General features: G+C 44.9%; 1 protein-coding gene across 3 annotated transcripts in view; it reads left to right on the forward strand.

Moving 5' to 3' along the window:
• Positions 1-18,656, forward strand: part of CACNA1D (calcium voltage-gated channel subunit alpha1 D) — a 300,823-nt gene that overhangs the window by 194,463 nt on the left and 87,704 nt on the right. For 2 of the 3 annotated variants that reach the window (XM_063113920.1, XM_063113921.1), the window contains exons 10-11: positions 15,689-15,776; positions 17,042-17,068. In XM_063113920.1, coding sequence (XP_062969990.1) covers positions 15,689-15,776; positions 17,042-17,068 — 115 coding nt within the window. Of the gene's footprint in view, positions 1-15,688; positions 15,777-15,993; positions 16,054-17,041; positions 17,069-18,656 lie in introns of all 3 variants that reach the window. The other variant, XM_063113919.1, reaches the window with a different exon arrangement.

Here is an 18,656-nt window from a genome sequence, read left to right on the forward strand (position 1 = left end):
CATTATTTTTTTTTAATTTTATTATGTCGATATACATTGTAGCTGATTAATGCTCCCCATCACCAAAACCTCCCTCCCTTCTCCCTCCCCCCCTCCCCCCCAACAATGTCCTTTCTGTTTGCTTGTTGTATCAACTTCAAATAATTGTGGTTGTTATATCTTCTTCCCCCCCCCCCCGGTTTGTGTGTGTGTGTGTGTATGTGTGTGTGTGAATTTATATATTAATTTTTAGCTCCCTCCAATAAGTGAGAACATGTGGTATTTCTCTTTCTGTGCCTGACTTGTTTCACTTAATATAATTCTCTCAAGGTCCATCCATGTTGTTGCAAATGGCAGTATTTCATTCGTTTTTATAGCTGAGTAGTATTCCATTGTGTAGATGTACCACATTTTCCGTATCCACTCATCTGATGATGGGCATTTGGGCTGGTTCCAACTCTTGGCTATTGTAAAGAGTGCTGCGATGAACATTGGGGAACAGGTATACCTTCGACTTGATGATTTCCATTCCTCTGGGTATATTCCCAACAGTGGGATGGCTGGGTCGTATGGTAGATCTATTTGCAATTGTTTAAGGAACCTCCATACCATTTTCCATAGAGGCTGCACCATTTTGCAGTCCCACCAACAATGTATGAGAGTTCCTTTTTCTCCGCAGCCTCGCCAGCATTTATCGTTCATAGTCTTTTGGATTTTAGCCATCCTAACTGGGGTTAGATGGTATCTCAATGTGGTTTTGATTTGCATTTCCCGGATGCTGAGTGATGTTGAGCATTTTTTCATATGTCTGTTGGCCATTTGGATATCTTCCTTAGAGAAATGCCTACTTAGCTCTTTTGCCCATTTTTTAATTGGGTTGCTTGTTTTCTTCTTGTAAAGTTGTTTGAGTTCCTTATATATTCTGGATATTAATCCTTTGTCAGATGTATATTTTGCAAATATTTTCTCCCACTCTGTTGGTTGTCTTTTAACTCTTTTAATTGTTTCTTTTGCTGTGCAGAAGCTTTTTAGTTTGATATAATCCCATTTGTTTATTTTTCCTTTGGTTGCCCGTGCTTTTGGGGTCGTATTCATGAAGTCTGTGCCCAGTCCTATTTCCTGAAGTGTTTCTCCTATGTTTTCTTTAAGAAGTTTTATTGTCTCAGGGTGTATATTTAAATCCTTAATCCATTTTGAGTTGATTTTAGTATACGGTGAGAGGTATGGATCTAGTTTCATTCTCCTGCATATTGATATCCAGTTATCCCAGCACCACTTGCTGAAGAGGCAGTCCCTTCCCCAGTGAATAGGCTTGGTGCCTTTGTCAAAGATCAGATGGCAGTAAGTGTGTGGGTTGATTTCTGGATTCTCTGTTCTATTCCATTGGTCAGTGTGTCTGTTTTTATGCCAGTACCATACTGTTTTGGTTATTATAGCTTTGTAGTATAGCTTAAAGTCAGGTAGTGTTATGCCTCCAGCTTTATTTTTTTTGCTGAGCATTGCTTTGGCTATTCGTGGTCTTTTATTGTTCCATATAAATGTCTGAATAGTTTTTTCCATTTCTGAGAAAAATGTCTTTGGAATTTTGATGGGGATTGCATTGAATTTGTATATCACTTTGGGTAGTATGGACATTTTCACTATGTTGATTCTTCCAATCCAAGAGCATGGAATATCTTTCCATCTTCTTGTATCCTCTCTAATTTCTCTCAGCAGTGGTTTGTAGTTCTCATTATAGAGATTTTTCACCTCCTTGGTTAACTCTATTCCTAAGTATTTTATTTTTTTGGTGGCTATTGTAAATGGGCAGGCTTTCTTGATTTCTCCTTCTGCATGTTCACTATTGGAGAAAAGAAATGCTACTGATTTTTGTGTGTTGATTTTGTATCCTGCTACTGTGCTGAAATCATTTATCAATTCCAACAGTTTTTTTGTAGAGGTTTTAGGCTGTTCGATATATAGGATCATGTCATCTGCAAACAGGGACAGTTTGACTTCATCTTTTCCAATCTGGATGCCCTTTATTTCCTTCTCTTCTCTGATTGCTCTGGCTAGTACTTCCAACACTATGTTGAATAGGAGTGGTGAGAGTGGGCATCCTTGTCTAGTGCCTGTTCTTAAAGGAAAAGCTTTCAGCTTTTCCCCATTCAGGATGATATTGGCAGTGGGTTTGGCGTATATGGCTTTAATTATGTTGAGATACTTTCCCTCTATACCTAACTTATAGAGGGTCTTTGTCATGAATGAGTGCTGAACTTTATCAAATGCTTTTTCAGCATCTATAGAGATGATCATATGGTCCTTGTGTTTGAGTTTATTAATATAGTGTATCACATTTATTGATTTGCATATGTTGAACCAACCTTGCATCCCTGGGATGAATCCCACTTGATCGTGATGAATAATTTTTCGTATGTGTTGCTGTATTCTGTTTGCTAGTATTTTAGTGAGGATTTTTGCATCTATATTCATCAAGGATATCGGCCTGTAGTTTTCTTTTTTGGTTATATCTTTACCTGGTTTTGGTATCAGGATGATGTTTGCTTCATAGAATGAGTTTGGGAGATTTGCGTCCGTTTCAATCTTTTGGAATAGTTTGTAAAGAATCGGTGTCAATTCCTCTTTGAATGTTTGGTAAAATTCTGCTGTGAATCCATCTGGTCCTGGGCTTTTCTTTGTTGGGAGCCTTCTGATAACAGCTTCAATCTCCTTTATTGTTATTGGTCTGTTCAAATTTTCTACGTCTTCACGGTTCAGTTTTGGGAGCTTGTGTGTGTCCAGAAATGTATCCATTTCCTCCAGATTTTCAAATTTGTTGGTGTATAGTTGTTTATAGTAGTCTCGAATGATTCCTTGTATTTCAGATGAATCAGTTGTAATATCGCCTTTTTCATTTCTAATTTTTGTTATTTGAGTCTTCTCTCTTCTTTTTTTTGTTAGCCATGCTAATGGTTTGTCAATTTTATTTATCTTTTCAAAAAACCAACTTTTTGATTCGTTGATCTTTTGAATTGTTTTTTGGTTTTCAATTTCATTCAGTTCTGCTCTGATCTTAATGATTTCTTTCCGTCTGCTAACTTTAGGATTGGATTGTTCTTGTTTTTCTAGTTCTTTAAGGTGAAGTGTTAGGTTGTTCACTTGCCATCTTTCCATTCTTCTGAGGTGAGCATTTAATGCAATAAATTTTCCCCTCAATACTGCTTTTGCAGTATCCCACAGGTTTTGGTATGATGTATCATTATTTTCATTAGTTTCAATAAACTTTTTGATTTCCTGCTTGATTTCTTCTTGGACCCATATGTCATTAAGTAGAATGCTGTTTAATTTCCATGTGTTTGTATAGTTTCCAGAGTTTTGTTTGTTATTAATTTCTAGTTTTAATCCATTGTGGTCTGAGAAGATACATGGGATAATTCCAATTTTTTTGAATTTATTGAGACTTGATTTGTGACCTAATATGTGATCTATCCTGGAGAATGATCCATGTGCTGATGAGAAGAATGAATATTCTGAGGTTGTTGGGTGGAATGTTCTGTAGATATCTGCCAATTCCAATTGGTCTAGAGTCTTGTTTAGATCTTGTGTTTCTCTACTGATTCTTTGCCTAGATGATCTGTCTAATATTGACAGTGGAGTGTTCAGGTCCCCTGCTATTATGGTATTAGTGTCTATTTCCTTCTTTAGGTCTATTAGAGTTTGTTTTATAAATCTGGCTGCTCCAACATTGGGTGTGTACATATTTATGATTGTTATGTCTTCTTGATGGATCAGTCCTTTTATCATTAAGTAGTGTCCCTCATTGTCTCTTTTTATGGTTTTTAGTTTAAAGTCTATTTTGTCAGATATAAGAATAGCCACTCCAGCTCGTTTTTCCTTTCTGTTTGCATGGTAAATCTTTTTCCATCCTTTCACTCTTAGTCTGTGTGAATCTTTATGGGTGAGGTGGGTCTCTTGTAGGCAGCATATAGTTGGGTCCTGCTTTTTGATCCAGTCAGCCAGTCTGTGTCTTTTAATTGGGGAATTTAAGCCTTTAACATTAAGAGTTGTTATTGAAAGGTGTTGATTTATTCCTAGCATTTTATTGGTTGTTTGGTTGTCTTCGGTGTCTTTTGTTCCTTGCTTTCTGATTTACTGTTTGGTTTCTTTGTTTGTTGGTTCCTTAGGTTGTAGGTAGTGTTTTTGTTAGCTTGTTTTCTCTTCATGAATGCCATTTTTATTGTACTAGCGGGTTTAGATTTTTCTTGTTTTTTTATAGCAGTGGTAGTTATTTTTCAGGAACCAAACCCAGTACTCCCTTGAGGATTTCTTGTAAGGGTGGTCTTGTGGTAGTGAACTCCCGCAGTTTTTGTTTGTCTGAGAAATATACTATTTGCCCCTCATTTCGGAAGGATAGCCTTGCAGGGTAGAGTATTCTTGGCTGGCAATCTTTGTCTTTTAGTATTTTGAAAATATCATCCCATTCCTTTCTAGCTTTTAGGGTTTGTGATGAAAAGTCTGATGTTAACCTGATTGGGGCTCCCTTATAGGTGATTTGACGCTTCTCTCTTGCAGCTTTTAAGATTCTCTCTTTGTCTCTGAGTTTTGCCAATTTGACTATGACATGTCTTGGGGAAGGCCTTTTTGGGTTGAATACGTTTGGAGATCGTTGAGCTTCCTGGATCTGAAGATCTGTGATTTTTCCTATACCTGGGAAGTTTTCTGCCACTATTTTGTTGAATATGTTTTCAATGGAATCTCCATTTTCCTCCCCTTCTGGAATACCCATGACTCGGATATTTGAACGCTTGAGGTTGTCTGATATCTCTCTCAGATTTTCTTCCATGTCCTTGATTCTTTTTTCTTTCTTTTTGTCTGCTTGTGTTATTTCAAACAGCCCATCTTCAAGTTCAGAGGTTCTCTCTTCAACTTCGACAAGCCTGCTGGTTAAACTCTCCGTTGTGTTTTTTATTTCGCTGAATAACTTCTTCAGTTCAGCAAGTTCTGCTACATTTTTTTTCAGGACATTGATTTCCTTGTATATTTCCTCTTTCAGATCCTGTATACTTTTCCTCATTTCATCATGATGTCTAGCTGAGTTTTCTTGTATCTCATTCAGTTTCCTTAGAATTATCACTCGAAATTCCTTGTCAGTTATTTCAAGGGCTTCTTGTTCTATAGGATCTAGAGTATGAGATTTATTAACTTTTGGTGGTGTACTTTCTTGATTTTTTGTATTTCTGGTGTCTTTTTTTTGGTGTTTATTCATTGTGGCAGGGGGTTTCACAGTCCACCGGTTTGAGACTAATGACTAACTAGGATGTTGCTGTGGTTGCCAATTTGGTATGGCTCCCGCCGTGACTGCTCAGTTGGCCTCTAGTGTCTTGTGTGTGTGGTTGCCTCGGGTCTTGGGCTTCTCCGGGGATCCACCTTTCTGGTCAGCTTGTACTCTGCTGGGCTGGTGGATCACGTACCACAGGGTGTGTGATCTCTGTTGAGCTTTCACTTTCTGTACAGGACTTCTCCCCGTTCCGTGTGCTCTGGCCCAGGCTGTTAGATCGTGCAGTGGCGACCCCACCGGGTGTGTGGTTTCTGTCGAGTCTCCGCCTCCCTGGCCGCACGTCTCCCCCCTCTGTGCACACTGTGCTGGGCTGGGGTGTGTCTTCTGCACCCCTCGTCTATCAGCTGGGCCTTCAAGACCCTGCTCATCACCGCCTCGCCCAGGAAGTCTACCAGGTTTCTGCTAGGCACAGACTACTGGTCTCTCTGGCTGCCTTTGTAGCACTGTGTAGATCTTTCTCGGGTCTTGTTCACCTTTGTATCCCCCCGGTATAAACCGAGTCTAGTGCCCACCTGCAGCCTGCTCTCCGGCAGGTTCAAGCCGACCTGGGAACTCTCCTGCCACACTATTCCCAACCAGAAATTCATTAGGCTTTTTTCCAAACTGGTGGTCGCAGAGATGGTATCTGCCTCCCAGTAACAGGAAGTTTACTGGGGCCGGAGTCCAGGGTGTGGTGGAGTGACAGTCGGCCCGCCCGTACTTCCTAGCCCTCCCAACACTGGTCGGGATGCCCCACACCCCCAGCCCCGCCAGAGAACCGCGGAGGGAGTGGGAGAGGAGGTCGGCCCGCAGGGTCCGGAAAGCCCCGCGCCAGGCCAAGCAAATGGGCTCAGTGATGGCCGAGCAGGGCGGAGCTGCCCGCACCTGGGAAAATGGAGGCAGCACCGGGGCAATGAGTGGCCTGGTGGTGCAGGCGGGAGCCGCGTGGGCATCCACCCCCCGAACAGAGCTGTGCCAGGGATCACTCACAGTGCTGTGCCAGGTCGGGCGCTCGCTCTGTCTCTGGTTTGTTGCCTTTCGTGTTCTCGGCGCTGCCGCCTCGGGCTGTTCAGTCGCGGCGCGGCTCGGGCGCTCCCAGGAATCTTCTTTAATGCCGGCCTGAAACCTCGAATCCTGAATAGGGCAGCTGGCCGCCTTCAGTGCGGCCCCAGCCTCCGGGATCCTGGCTGCATCCACAGCAGCCCTGGCGCCGTGTTCCCTGTTTCAAGACTCGCTTTTGCAGCTAAGAATCAGTTCTTTTCCTGCTCCACACTTCAAAGCTGTTGCCTGTAAATGAGGCAGCCTCTCCTGCCGGGGGCAAAGTGGCGTTGAGCCCCCACGACCGGCCAGCAGCAGCAGTCCTCCCTTAAGAGATGGCCAGAGGAAGGTCCGCAAGTTTCCCGACTGCTTGAGGCCCAGTGGCAACCTTTTCCACCTCAGCTACTCCGCGCCAGCCGCCGCAGCCGCCGCCATCTTGAAAAAAAGCTCCCAAGCACAGGTCTTTTTCACTGAACTGTGTGCCATAGACATCTTTTCATGTTTTTAAAGCAAAATTTTGGCTATTTTTAATAAATTGCCGTTATAAAAATTGCTGCAACAGACTATATATTCTATAGCACATGGCCCTCAACAGCACTTGTCATAGTGCAGCCTTATACTTGTTTGTGTGACAGTCTGATGAGGACAGGAACAGGGTCTGTTTCCCCTGTCCATTGCGTGGCTGGCACCTAGCGCAGTGTTAGTCACACGCGTGAGCACTCGGCTGTTTGCTGAATGAGAGAATATAGAATAATAATAACTAGCATTTATCAGGTGCTCCTATGTGTTAGACACTGTTGTAAGGGCTGTGGGTGCTTGAATTCATTATTCCTCACACGACTCTGTGAGACAGGAATTTGACAGATGAGGAAAAGCTGGGATTTAAAGCCAAGTTCTGCCACAGTCTACACGTTGACCACCTGTAATCCACACAAATGCCTGTCCCTGTGTCTACACTCATGTTCCCGTTCTTGTTAGCTCTTTCAGAGAGGAGGCATGCAGGCATCTGTGCTCCCATGCCCTTACTGATTCCAGCAGTCCTGCTGCCACCCACCTGCCCTTGCCTCTGCAATTCCCCGGAGTTCCCTGGAGCGTGTGGCCTCTGATCCAAAGGTTAGCCAGCTTGGAGTGATCACAGAATCACAGAGTTGGAAGGGGATGGAGGTGCTAGAATCATCTTTCCTGTGACCTAGTGGTCATAGGAGAGCTGTAGTGGTGATGATAATAGTAATGGTTGACCGTGCCTTTCCCAAGCTAAGCACGTTGCTTATATTGCCTTGTTTACCATTTACCTCTTAAAACAACCTTATAAAATTCAGGTCCAGCTATTATTGTCATCTTACAAGGCGAGGAAGTAAGACTTAGCAAAATGAGGTAACCCATTCATGGTTATGCAGCAGTTAAGTGGCAGGTCTGGGATTGGACCTATCAGAGTCCAGAGCCCACCTTTTTAACTCCCACGTGTCCTGCCCTATATAGCAATAGTGGTTGGAATCCACAGTCAGTCAGTACCCAGGACTCCTGACTGCCCCTAAAGTACCCTTTCCCTGACACTATTCTTAGATGGGAGGCCAAGCACTGAAACCTTTATCTAGAGTGGTTAGTTGGTTGTTTATTTAGAACAGGTTCTCAGAGACAGCTGCCTTGTGTCATAGCTATAGAAAGTGCACTTCCCCTCTGCCATGCAGACCCTGAACTGTAAGTTCTTGCATAGGAGGAGGACCACCTCACGTTTTGTAGCAGAGATCAGAGTCCACGGAGGTAAGGCCCTCTGGGCCCGGCTTGTGGTGCTCTTGCTGCCCTCCACGGAGGTAAGGCCCTCTGGGCCCGGCTTGTGGTGCTCTTGCTGCCCTCTACCGTATCATAATGACATTGCCTGTGTTCAACCCAAAGGGGTCACAGTGGCTGACTTGCTAAAAGAGGATAAGAAGAAAAGGAAGTTTTGCTGCTTTCGCCAACACAGGGCTAAAGATCACGGTAAATTACTGAGATTGATTTCTCTTCAGAAGACTCTCTCCCCAATACCTCTGATACCTTTTCCTTGCACATAGGCATTGTGTGAAATGCATGCACTTGCGTGGTGTATTTGGAAGATGCCTATATTTTAATTGTTTGATTTCCTTGAAACTTCATTACCTTGTTTTCTTCTTGTCTTTCTCCAAAATGTGTGTCCTTACCAAAACAGCATTGCAGTGCCCTTTTTGTTTGAACTGTACCTTATAAAGAAGCAGCTGAACCAACTCAGAATATTTGATTCAGCATAAATATTCTCAGACTGAAAGAGACTTTTTAAACTCTTTCCCCCAAATTATGCTTTTAAATTTAAACTGTTTAGAGATTCCAGTAATGTTATTTGATTGATTTTTTTCTTTTCCAGGCTACATGATTCAAATGGCTCCTTGGTCTTCCAGTCTCTGGCTGGTTTGCCCAGGACCATGCTAAAGCTAGTAGTTGCAGCTTCAAGAATGAAGTTAAAAATAGACTTCTGGGATGCAAAGATTTTGAAGCACTTGCCTTTGCAAGTGAAAATGGCTCATGTGAGAAACAATGAAGTTACAAGCTATGTCCTAAAATAAAGCTAAACCTACCCCTCATCAGAAACCCTGGGATGAGCAGTTAGGGTCACCCCTGTGCAGGCAGTTATGTGAACAGCTGGCTCTTTTCTCTGCCCAAGTCACCACTGTGGCTTGACAGCAGTGCAGAGCTTTGCCTGTGCACACCAGCACAGTCAACCTACTTCTGCCACAAAGATGGGCCCTGGTCAGACGACTCTGGGGGAGGAGTCTGTTTGAGAAGATGTGGACCGCAGGGACACAGAGCCAACTGCTAAAGGAGCAGAGAGATATGTTGCACTGTTTTCTCTGCAGTGGTCTCTTGCCACCCGGGGAATGGTGAGCTCAGGGGTTATGGGAAGTGGACTGGAACAACCCAGGGTGGTCTGTTGAGGGTAATATTAGAGTTCTAGTCTAATCAGAAGGCCTGAAAGTGGAAGGGAAGGAGAGATTGTCAGATATAAGCCCCTCATTACTCAGGGAGCACATTGTGGCCCTGAGTAGAGGAGGAGCTTGCCTGAGGTTGAACAGTGAGTTAGGAAAGACATGAGGCTGACTTATTTAGCTTTAGTGTTTACAGAGGGTTTATGAATAGGAGGCTGGGCTTGATGTTTTTTTTTTTTGAAGGCCTCTGCAAGTAGAACAGGCTTCAACTAAGCAGGAAATATTGTCATGGACGTGAGAAGAAATGTCTTTAAAGACTGTGTTAGGAATATTGCTATGGGCCAAAAGAAAATGAGAAATTCCTGTCCCCAGAAGAGAATAGACCCCTCCTTAGGCCTACCCTCCTGAATGAGGGCTGGGGCCTTGTGACTTTTTAAGGATTCTTGTGGCTTCTCCATTAGTTTTCTGAGATCTACAGGGAGAGGAAGCAGCCTAATATTTTCTGGAAACTTTTAAAATTTTGAGTGGGGTGGTCTTTATGGACTGAAATACCTAGGGACTCTAAGGAAGGACCTTGGCACTGCTGATGACAGGTGGGACAGGAGCCCTTGTGTGGTGGTGTGCTGCCTATGTCACTGGTCTTACAGAAGCAGTTAATGTCTGGGCATAGTTCTTGCTTTAGACATGGAAACCTTGGTCTGGCCTTGACCCACATTCTCCAAGAAGAGTCTGGCTTCTTTACAGCAATGGGAGTCTGTTATCCTGTGTTGGCTAAGTGTGTCACCACTAGCACATGCAAATGCCTTCAGGGGATTTTGGAGCCTTCTGGATTTGGCAGGCATGTTAAATCATGGTACTGCTCATGCTTGTCATGAAAATGAGATAAAAACACAAAGTCTTGGCATCAGATCCCCTGCCGCCTAGGAAGGCAGCCACAACTCTGACACTGCTCAGTTGTCCAGCCTCACCCCCTGCTGCTTTCTTTGAAAGAAAAGAGAAGCTTTAGGCTGCTGGTACGTGGAGGGCAACACTAAAAGAAATCCCTGTGCAAGAAAGCCCATCCTATGGAGAAGAGCGGAGGAGAGTGGCTCAGAGGCTCAGGACATCTGTGAACGAGGCTGCTCATGTGACAGGTTCCCAGAGGAGGCTCGGGTACTCTGGGCTCAGCTTGGCATGTGGCAAGTCTTCCCTTTGGGCTGCTGTGACTATACGACTCACGGTCTCCTAGTGGCTGGCTGAGGTCTCTTGGGAGCCACTCCTTTCTGTGCTAGGCTCCATTCCCTGGGGCATTCTGCCTGGAGGGGACTTGGAATCCGTTCTCCTGGACAGGCAGCTGGACTCCCGGCCACCCTCCTGAGGGTAGTGGGCAGGGGCTTCACAGTACTTCTTATCCCCTTCTCTACTTGCAGAGCTGGGGGAGTGCAAGGGAAAGCCCCTAGATGCTGGCAGTAAAACCAGACAGCTCGTGGGTGTTTCTGTTTTCCTGCAGTTATAGCAGGTCAGAGGTAAGCGGATGTAACAGATGATACTGTCCTACAGCTCATTTTACAGACTGGGTAACTAAGCACAGGAGAAAAAGGCATTGTCCTCATATCACCTGATGACAAGGATCAAGCTTTCCTGACATTTCTTCTAGAGTCTTTGACATCATTAGCTTCCATCACTAAAGGAAATTGGTCTGAGATTTTGATAGACCTGTTCATAATGAACATAATTTTCAGGCTGCCTACTTGGACCACACATAGAGTCATTCACTGTGTGTGTGTTGTTTTGCCTCTGAATGCACAAGCCAGGCAGATTTGGTGGAGAAGTATGTTGTCCTTTGGTGTGAGAGTTGGAGAAATCTGTCCACATTGGTGAAAATGCTAATCGTGGTGTTGGCCTGAGAAACTGTATTTCCCTGGTTTATTTTGTGTGGGCATTGCCCATGATGGCACCCAAGCCCAGTATAGAGAGGCAGTGTCCACATCCAGAGAGGGTGCTGTACCGGGGGGCCTGGCCCAGGCTGCCCACACTGCAGAGGCCCTGGAAACTCTTATCTGCAGTCTAGGATGTGTTGGTCTGCTGCATAGCACCATCTCCTCACCCACGGTGGCCCCCAGGGCCCTTTCTCAGTGCACTACACTCTAACCCTGAGGTCTACCCTGGAGCTCTCCCCAGAGATCCCAGGGCCTGGAATCGATTGCAAAGCATAGGCCCAGAGCTTCCCCACATTCTCAGCAGGCAAATTGCAGCACAAGTGAGCATTCCATAGCAGGTGACAGCCTTGTCCTAATGTCTGGTTTCACCCAGATTTGCTGAAAATAGTTTTTAAATTTATATGAAAAATAAACTTCCCCAACAAAAGTCTAAAGTTCCCTGGATGAGCCAGGAAAAAGGACATACCTTCCCATATGCAGATGGTCCCCTGGCTTATTTCTGCAGGAGGGACTGGGACCTGTAGGTGACATGAGAGTAGAGGTATGAGGGTCTGCCTACACCCCTAATGAGGCCTGGCCACTTGTCAATGATTAACACTGAATCTCTGCTGAAGGGGACGGAGCAGTCATCCTGAATGGGACAGTTATGATGCCGTGGCAGCCAGTTGGAAGGGCATGTGTTCCAGTAATTTGCCCATGGGTTTACTTACATAGGTTTTTATGAATCTTTCTGTTTGGATTTTTATGCAGTCCTCTAGTCACTAGTACAGCTTGATTTTGGTACTATGCCAGTCACTGGGCTGATCTGGAAGTGATTATGTGCCAGGTTTCTAGGGGTTAATAAAGTCATCAGAATAGCAAACCAAGGCTGATAGATTGGACTCGCTTGGCTGGTGGGGTTTGAGGTGTATATCAGTGTGTATTCCAGCACCAAAATGTAGGTGGAGGGAACATGGAGTAGAATCAGGAGCGCTGTCTCACATCTGAGCCGTGTGTCCCGAGGCAGACTGGCCAGTCCTCTCATCTGTGAAATCAGAATTCGTTCATGTACTCTCAGAAGCCCCTTCCAGTTCTAACAGTCTATGATTCTTTTGTCCTGATTTTTAAAAATCTAGATGAGATCCTATTGGGGCTAAGTGAAGTGAAACTCATATGAATTTATCAACGTTAAAAAAAAAAATGAATGCCTACTGCAAGTGAAGGGTGAAATGTTTTAATGTTCAAACAAGGTCTTTGGTCATGCCCACTGGGCCTGATTCTTTCTACACTTCTGGGAAAGAAAATGCTCCCTGTCCTCGATAGGGAATGGGAAGCTGGAGCAGAAGAAAAGCTGCCAGGGCCCCAGCTGGCACTCGGTTCTTCTGCTCAGATTTAGGGACTGGATCAAGATCTCTTTCCGGGACCAAATGAAGTCGCCCAATTCTAGCATGGTCCCTGCGCTCTTCCTCCTCCCCCTCATTCCTTCTCCCCAGCCCTGGCACAATCATTTGGGAATAGATTTATTTATTACATTGCCTGTGGCTCTGTAGGTGTCAAATAATTATGACAGGAGAAGTTGTTATCCCTATAACAGGCTGAGTTAGAAATAACTCAGTTTATGACAAATAAGACACAACCAAGAGTGGTGGCCAAAGCTGACTCGGAAGTGTGGAAGGCTGTTCACCCTGGGTGCTTCTGCACAGGGATGGACGTAGTCGCTTTGCTCCCTGGGAGCTCCAGGAGAGCTTTTCTGAGATGGTGGTCAGAGTTAGTGTTTGTGAGTCTCATGGCTGCCCGGCACTGGGGACCCAGCCCTCCTTGCACCTCATCTCATTTAGTTCTGCCAGATGCCCATGAGGTAGTTTCTCCCCATTTTACAGATGAAGAAATGGAGGCTCAGGGAAGTCTGATCACAAACGCGGGTTAGACTTAGATCTGGCAAGCCTGCCACCCTGCTCCCAGCCTCCGTCCCATCCCACCTGCAGGATGAGTCTGCTGGGGGAGCAGCAGGACCCCTCCTCACCCTCAATGCAGCCCTGACATGGTGCTGTGCAGCTCACAGCCTCTCTCAGTTGCTCTTCGGGGAGTTCGATTTGATTCCTTATCTCTCTCTCTCCACTTAGTTTAGGGAGCTAAGTACATTTCATTCATTAATAGCTGGCATAGAGCCAAAAATGCAAAATGACATCCCCCCCCCTTTCCCATAGGCAGTATGTAATTTATGTTTCAATAAGATCATTTGAAAAATGAAGGTTTAGGAATGAAATGCAGCAGCTGTACTGATATCAGCATGAGATACCACCCCAGAGAGTAAAAAGCCACAAAGATTTAGTCTGTTCAGAAGTATGTTTTTTGGAGATAATGACTAATGTTCTGATATGATTAATATGAGAACCATGAGATAGCAAACTGTTAGAGATGGAAACAATCCTCAAGACTGTGGAGTTAGCACCACCATTTCATAGACAGGAAACCGAACCTGGAGTGGCAGGACGTAGCCAGGGGGCGTCAGAACAGAAAAGCAGGGCCTGCAGGTTCCCCATGTCATGCTGCCCTCAACTGCTGGTCCTTAGTAACCATGATAACCACCAAGGACAGAGATGACTCACAGTTGGATTTGACAAGGGTCTCCCACTGTCTCTGAAGGGAAGGGCAATGCTGTGAGAGGAACTCATAACTTCATCGAATTTTACAATCTTGTAGACTTTCTGCTGAAGACAGAGCAAGGACAGTGTGAAGAAGGAAACTGCATGAGCAGCTTTGTGTGTGTGTGTGTGTGTGAGAGAGAGAGAGAGAGAGAGAGAAAGAGAGAGAGGGGAGGTTTTCTGTTAAAATCCAATCTTGGATTGGATTGTTGGGTTTTTTGATTTGTTTTTGGTTTTGGTTCTTGCATGGAGTAGTTGAAAAGGGAATCAAGGTTGGTTTATTTCGACTTAACTAAGGAAGGGAGGAAGAAGAAAAAGTTTATTCTGTGAGAGTACCATTAGTGTAAGATGAGTCTGTAATTTCACTCATCTGGCTTTCGCTTCTGGCGCCCTTGCCTAGATGTCCCTGGACACAGATGTTTGAGGTTTCCACTCAGGCAGGCTCAGTCCTTGGGTAGTCACAGAAGGAAAGGGATCAGGGGGGTCTTCTTGAGTGCCTTCAGAAAGCTTGTTTCTCAGACCTCTGGGCTCTTCAAGTCAGGTTCTACCTTCAATTTAGTCATTCACTTTATTATGGCTCTTACCTGGGTAGGGTCAGTGGCCATGCAGCCCTGCAGACAGAGCTAGTGGATCCAGCTCCTTTCCCCTGTGGAGCCAGGCTGGGCCCTGAAATCTTCACTATAGCACCCAGGCCCTGCTGCTGGGTTTTGCGGGTGAAACTTGAGGCATCCCTGCAAGAGGAGCCATATGGGCAAATCCCACAGGGGAAAGCTTTCCTGTTGACAACATAGGTTAATAAAAACAATTGTTGTAATTCAAGATTATGCTTCAGGGAAAGGAGTATAAGCATTTGGGTTGTTCCCCCACGTTTTGATCTTCATTGACCTCTTACCCCTAGAGCAGAATTAGTCATTCCTTACTCTGGAACTTAGGTAGCTCTTTTCACAGTTGATGGAAGTTTGTTGGGGGTTTCCTCTCCCCTACCTCTCCTCCAGGTAGGAGCAGTCCTGTATTGTTCCTGATGCCTGCACCTCCTTTACTGCCTGGCTCCAGCCTGGGCTGAATCAAGTAGATGAGAAAGGATGCCCATGTGCCAGATGGTGTCCCTAGTAGTCTGTGGACCTTCAGACACTAGTGGGTGTGTTTCCACATTTCTTCCACTTGTGCTCAGAATCCTGCCATGCAGAAGTGAGACACCCAGAAATCCCAGTGGCACTGGAATCGCAGTCAACTTTGCCCTCTGCTCACTGGTCATTAAAAACCTTCCCTTTTGCCTACCCCTAAGGCTGTACTTCCTTGGTGCTCTAGGGCCAGCTTATTTGGCAAGAACCTTCTGTATATTGGCTTCATGAGTTCAGCAGAACTTAAACACCAGATAAATTAGCTAAAAATGAGTAGCGTTCTTAACTTTTTGGAAGGATTGTACCAAATTCATTGGTACCTTCATTCATTGCCTTCCCCACCCATAATATCACTTCTCCTTCAGAATGTTTATGATAATTTACTCATGAAATGTTAGCTCTGTTCACAGATGTTCTATAGTAAACCTGTTGGGGCAGGCAAAGATGTTCTGGAATGCGATGCTTTGGTGGCATCTCAGTGTAATCCTGGAAATCAGGAGAATGAGCTGGTCCAGGCCCAGCAGTGACAGGATTCTGTTTGGTCCCTTGGCTTCTTTTCCTAGGAAGGCTGGGTGAATAGATCTCATCCTGGTGGAGGACTCTGGGCTTTCTCGGCAGACCGTGGAAGCAGAGGCTCCCCTGCAAGCCCGTGAGGGCCCTCGTTGCCTCCTGCCTGGCTCCTGAGGGCCTGCCTGGTGGCACAGGCCTGCCTCTGGCCTGCTCAAGGTACACAGTGCCCCCAGCACACTGTCTAAAGCCTTTCTTCTTCCCGCAGCCAGCATGCCCACCAGCGAGACCGAATCTGTGAACACAGAGAACGTGAGTGGCGAAGGCGAGACCCAAGGCTGTTGTAGACGTCTCTGGTGAGTGTGCAGGCCACTCGCCCCCTTTACCCTCACGTTGTCTGAGAGAAGCAGACAATGAGGAGGACGCCCCAGATTGTGGTGGAGCCCTCAGGCCACAGCCTTAGGTGCAGGGGGGGTGGGCAGGCTCCCTCTGACCCCTCAGCACCCTGCTCCTGTGCCGGGCCCCTCTGGCACCTGTGTGCCACTTAACCTGGCCACCTGCTGTGTTCGTTAGGTGCTGGTGGAAAAGAAGAGGCGCAACCAAGGCTGGCCCCTCTGGGTGTCGGCGCTGGGGGTAAATGCCCAGTTCTCCTTCAAGTCCGGGTTTGGCATCGTGCTTCTGAAGAAGAGCTTGTGTGGCAGAGTTGCTGACTAGGATGTGCTGTGTTTTAAGTTTTCCTCCGCTCGTGGACCTTCCCACCTTAATCCCTAGCGGCTGGGTGACGAGGCCCTCCTTCCTCTGCTCATGCACTTTTCCCTCGGAGCCCTGCACCACCCTCTCCTAGCAGTGGAGATGCCATCCCATTAACACCCACGGGCTTTTTTCTAGAGGGTTTGGGCCACAGCAGCGAGGGGAGCAGCAGTGTGGAAGATGCCGATACTGCCCACTTTCGGGGAGCCCCGTGCTGTTCTGTTTGGTTTGCTTCCTGATGGTATCTTTTAGGTTTTATCTATGTAAAGTACAGGTGTAGTTTCTAAGAGAACTTGATCTTATTCCTGGGAGAGTTTCACAAAAGTGACGTCTCACAGGCAGACTACACAGTTTATGAAGTAGTTTCACCTCTGTTTTCTTGCTCCATTCTCCCCACGGCATCATGCAGTAGGCAGGGAATGGGTTTGTCTTCCCTGTCCTACAGAGAACACTGAGGCTCAGGAAGGTGTGCTGCTTTCCCAGACTCACCTGGTCAGTGGACAGCAGAGCTAGGACTCCTAGTCCAGTGCTCCTTTTGTGACAGCAGCAGATGCTGCTGTTGAGACAAGAGGCTGAGCTGTGGGCAGGAGAGGCCCTGCTGGCTTCAGTTTGGGGTGGTGGGAGGGGAACCCCTGGCTCACTACCTGTTGCAGGATCACTCAGGGAAACTGGCTAAGGGTCTTCTCTAGGCCAGAACCTCGAGGCACCCCAATTTCTGCTCTGCCCTTAACCAGCTGGCCTGCTGTGGTAACCGGAATGCTAAGGCCAGGCTTCTGTGCATGGCTTTCACAATGTCTCAGCTGAAATGGTGGGGCAGTGTGTGCTCAAGCCTTCCAAACAGGAGTCTTAACACTTTTTGTCTTTCTTTCAGTCAAGCCATCTCAAAATCCAAACTCAGGTCAGTATACCTTTTCTATTTTTTCTTTAGCCTTTGTATGGTTTATTATGTTTTAACTTCTGAATTTTACATGTTATTGCTCTAGACTTGAGTTTTACTCTGTGGATTATAACATTGGTGTCGAATCAGTCCATTAAACATTATCTGCCTTAGGGGAGCAATGTAGCAGGTATGGAAGATCTCCCCTAAGACGCACAAACCAACAAGACAAAATAATGAACATTTTTGTTTGCCTCGCAGTCAATCCTTTATCTTCTCTCTGAGTTATTTCTCTGAGAGGTACTTCCTGTCACTTTTCAGCTTGAAAGCTTTCCATAGAAGGGGGTTCAAGAAGGCTTCTAAGGTACTAGTAAGATTCTTTCTTCATCTGGATGCAGGTTGCATGTTCAGTTGTTAAAACTCATTGGACCAGATACCTATGATTGGTGTACTTTTTAATATAAATGTTATTTCTCAATTAAAAGTATTTTACCACTATATACAAACATTAACTTGAAATGGACATAGAACTGAATATGAAATCTAAAACTATAAAAATTTTGGAAGCAAACATAGGAGAAAATCTTTGTGACCTCAGGGTAGGCAAAGATTTCTTAAAATGCAATATGTGATGTGCTGTCCATAACAGAAAAAACTAGTCAGTTGGTCTTCATCAACATTAAAACTTCTGCTCTTCAAAAGAAAACAAAAAGATAAGCTGCAGACTTGGAGAAAAATATTTACAAACCATATCTGATAAAGAACTGGTATCCAGTATATATAAAGAAAAACATAGGATGTTGTCAATAGTAAGAAAACCCAGTAGAAAACAGGCAAAAGATTTTAACAAGCTTGTCACCAACAAAGAGATAAGGGTGGCAAATAAGCAAATGAAATGACCATTAGTCATTAGGAAAATGCAAATTAAAATCACAATTAGACACCACTGCACCCCTATTAGAGTGGATCACGTTTAAATATCTGGCAATACCAAGTTCTGATAAGGATGCCGATCTATGGGCATTTTCATGCAATCTGGTGGATATGACAGATGACACAGAGTTTTTAAAAAAAAGTTTAGTAGTTTCTTACAAAATTTATATACATATATTTACCATATGGCCCAGCAATCCCACTTCTGAGGTATTTATATAAGAGAAACGAAGACATATGCCTACACAAAAAATGTTTACACAAATGTTCATAGCAATTTTATGCATAATTACTCCAAACTGGAAGTAACCCAAGTGTCCATCAAATGGTGAATGGGTAGACAAATCATGGTTCATCCATATGATGGAATACTACTTAGCACTAAGGAGGAAAAAACTACTGGTACATGTAACAACACAGACAAATCTCAAAAGCGTTTTTGCTGAGTGAAAGAAGCCAGCCTCAAAAGGCTACATATTTCACGATTCTGTTTATATGACGTTCTGGATAAAACAAAACAATAAGGACAGAAAATAGGTCAGTATTTGTCAGGGGCTGGGGACGAGGATGGTGGATTAATGACAAGGGCTATGAAGGAATTTCTGTGAGTGGTGGAAATATTTTGTATCTTGATTGTATATACCTAAAAAGAGAACATTTTACCATATGTAAGTTA

This window comes from Cynocephalus volans, chromosome 11, assembly GCF_027409185.1.
Source record: "Cynocephalus volans isolate mCynVol1 chromosome 11, mCynVol1.pri, whole genome shotgun sequence".
In the NCBI taxonomy this organism is placed as follows: domain Eukaryota; kingdom Metazoa; phylum Chordata; class Mammalia; order Dermoptera; family Cynocephalidae; genus Cynocephalus; species Cynocephalus volans.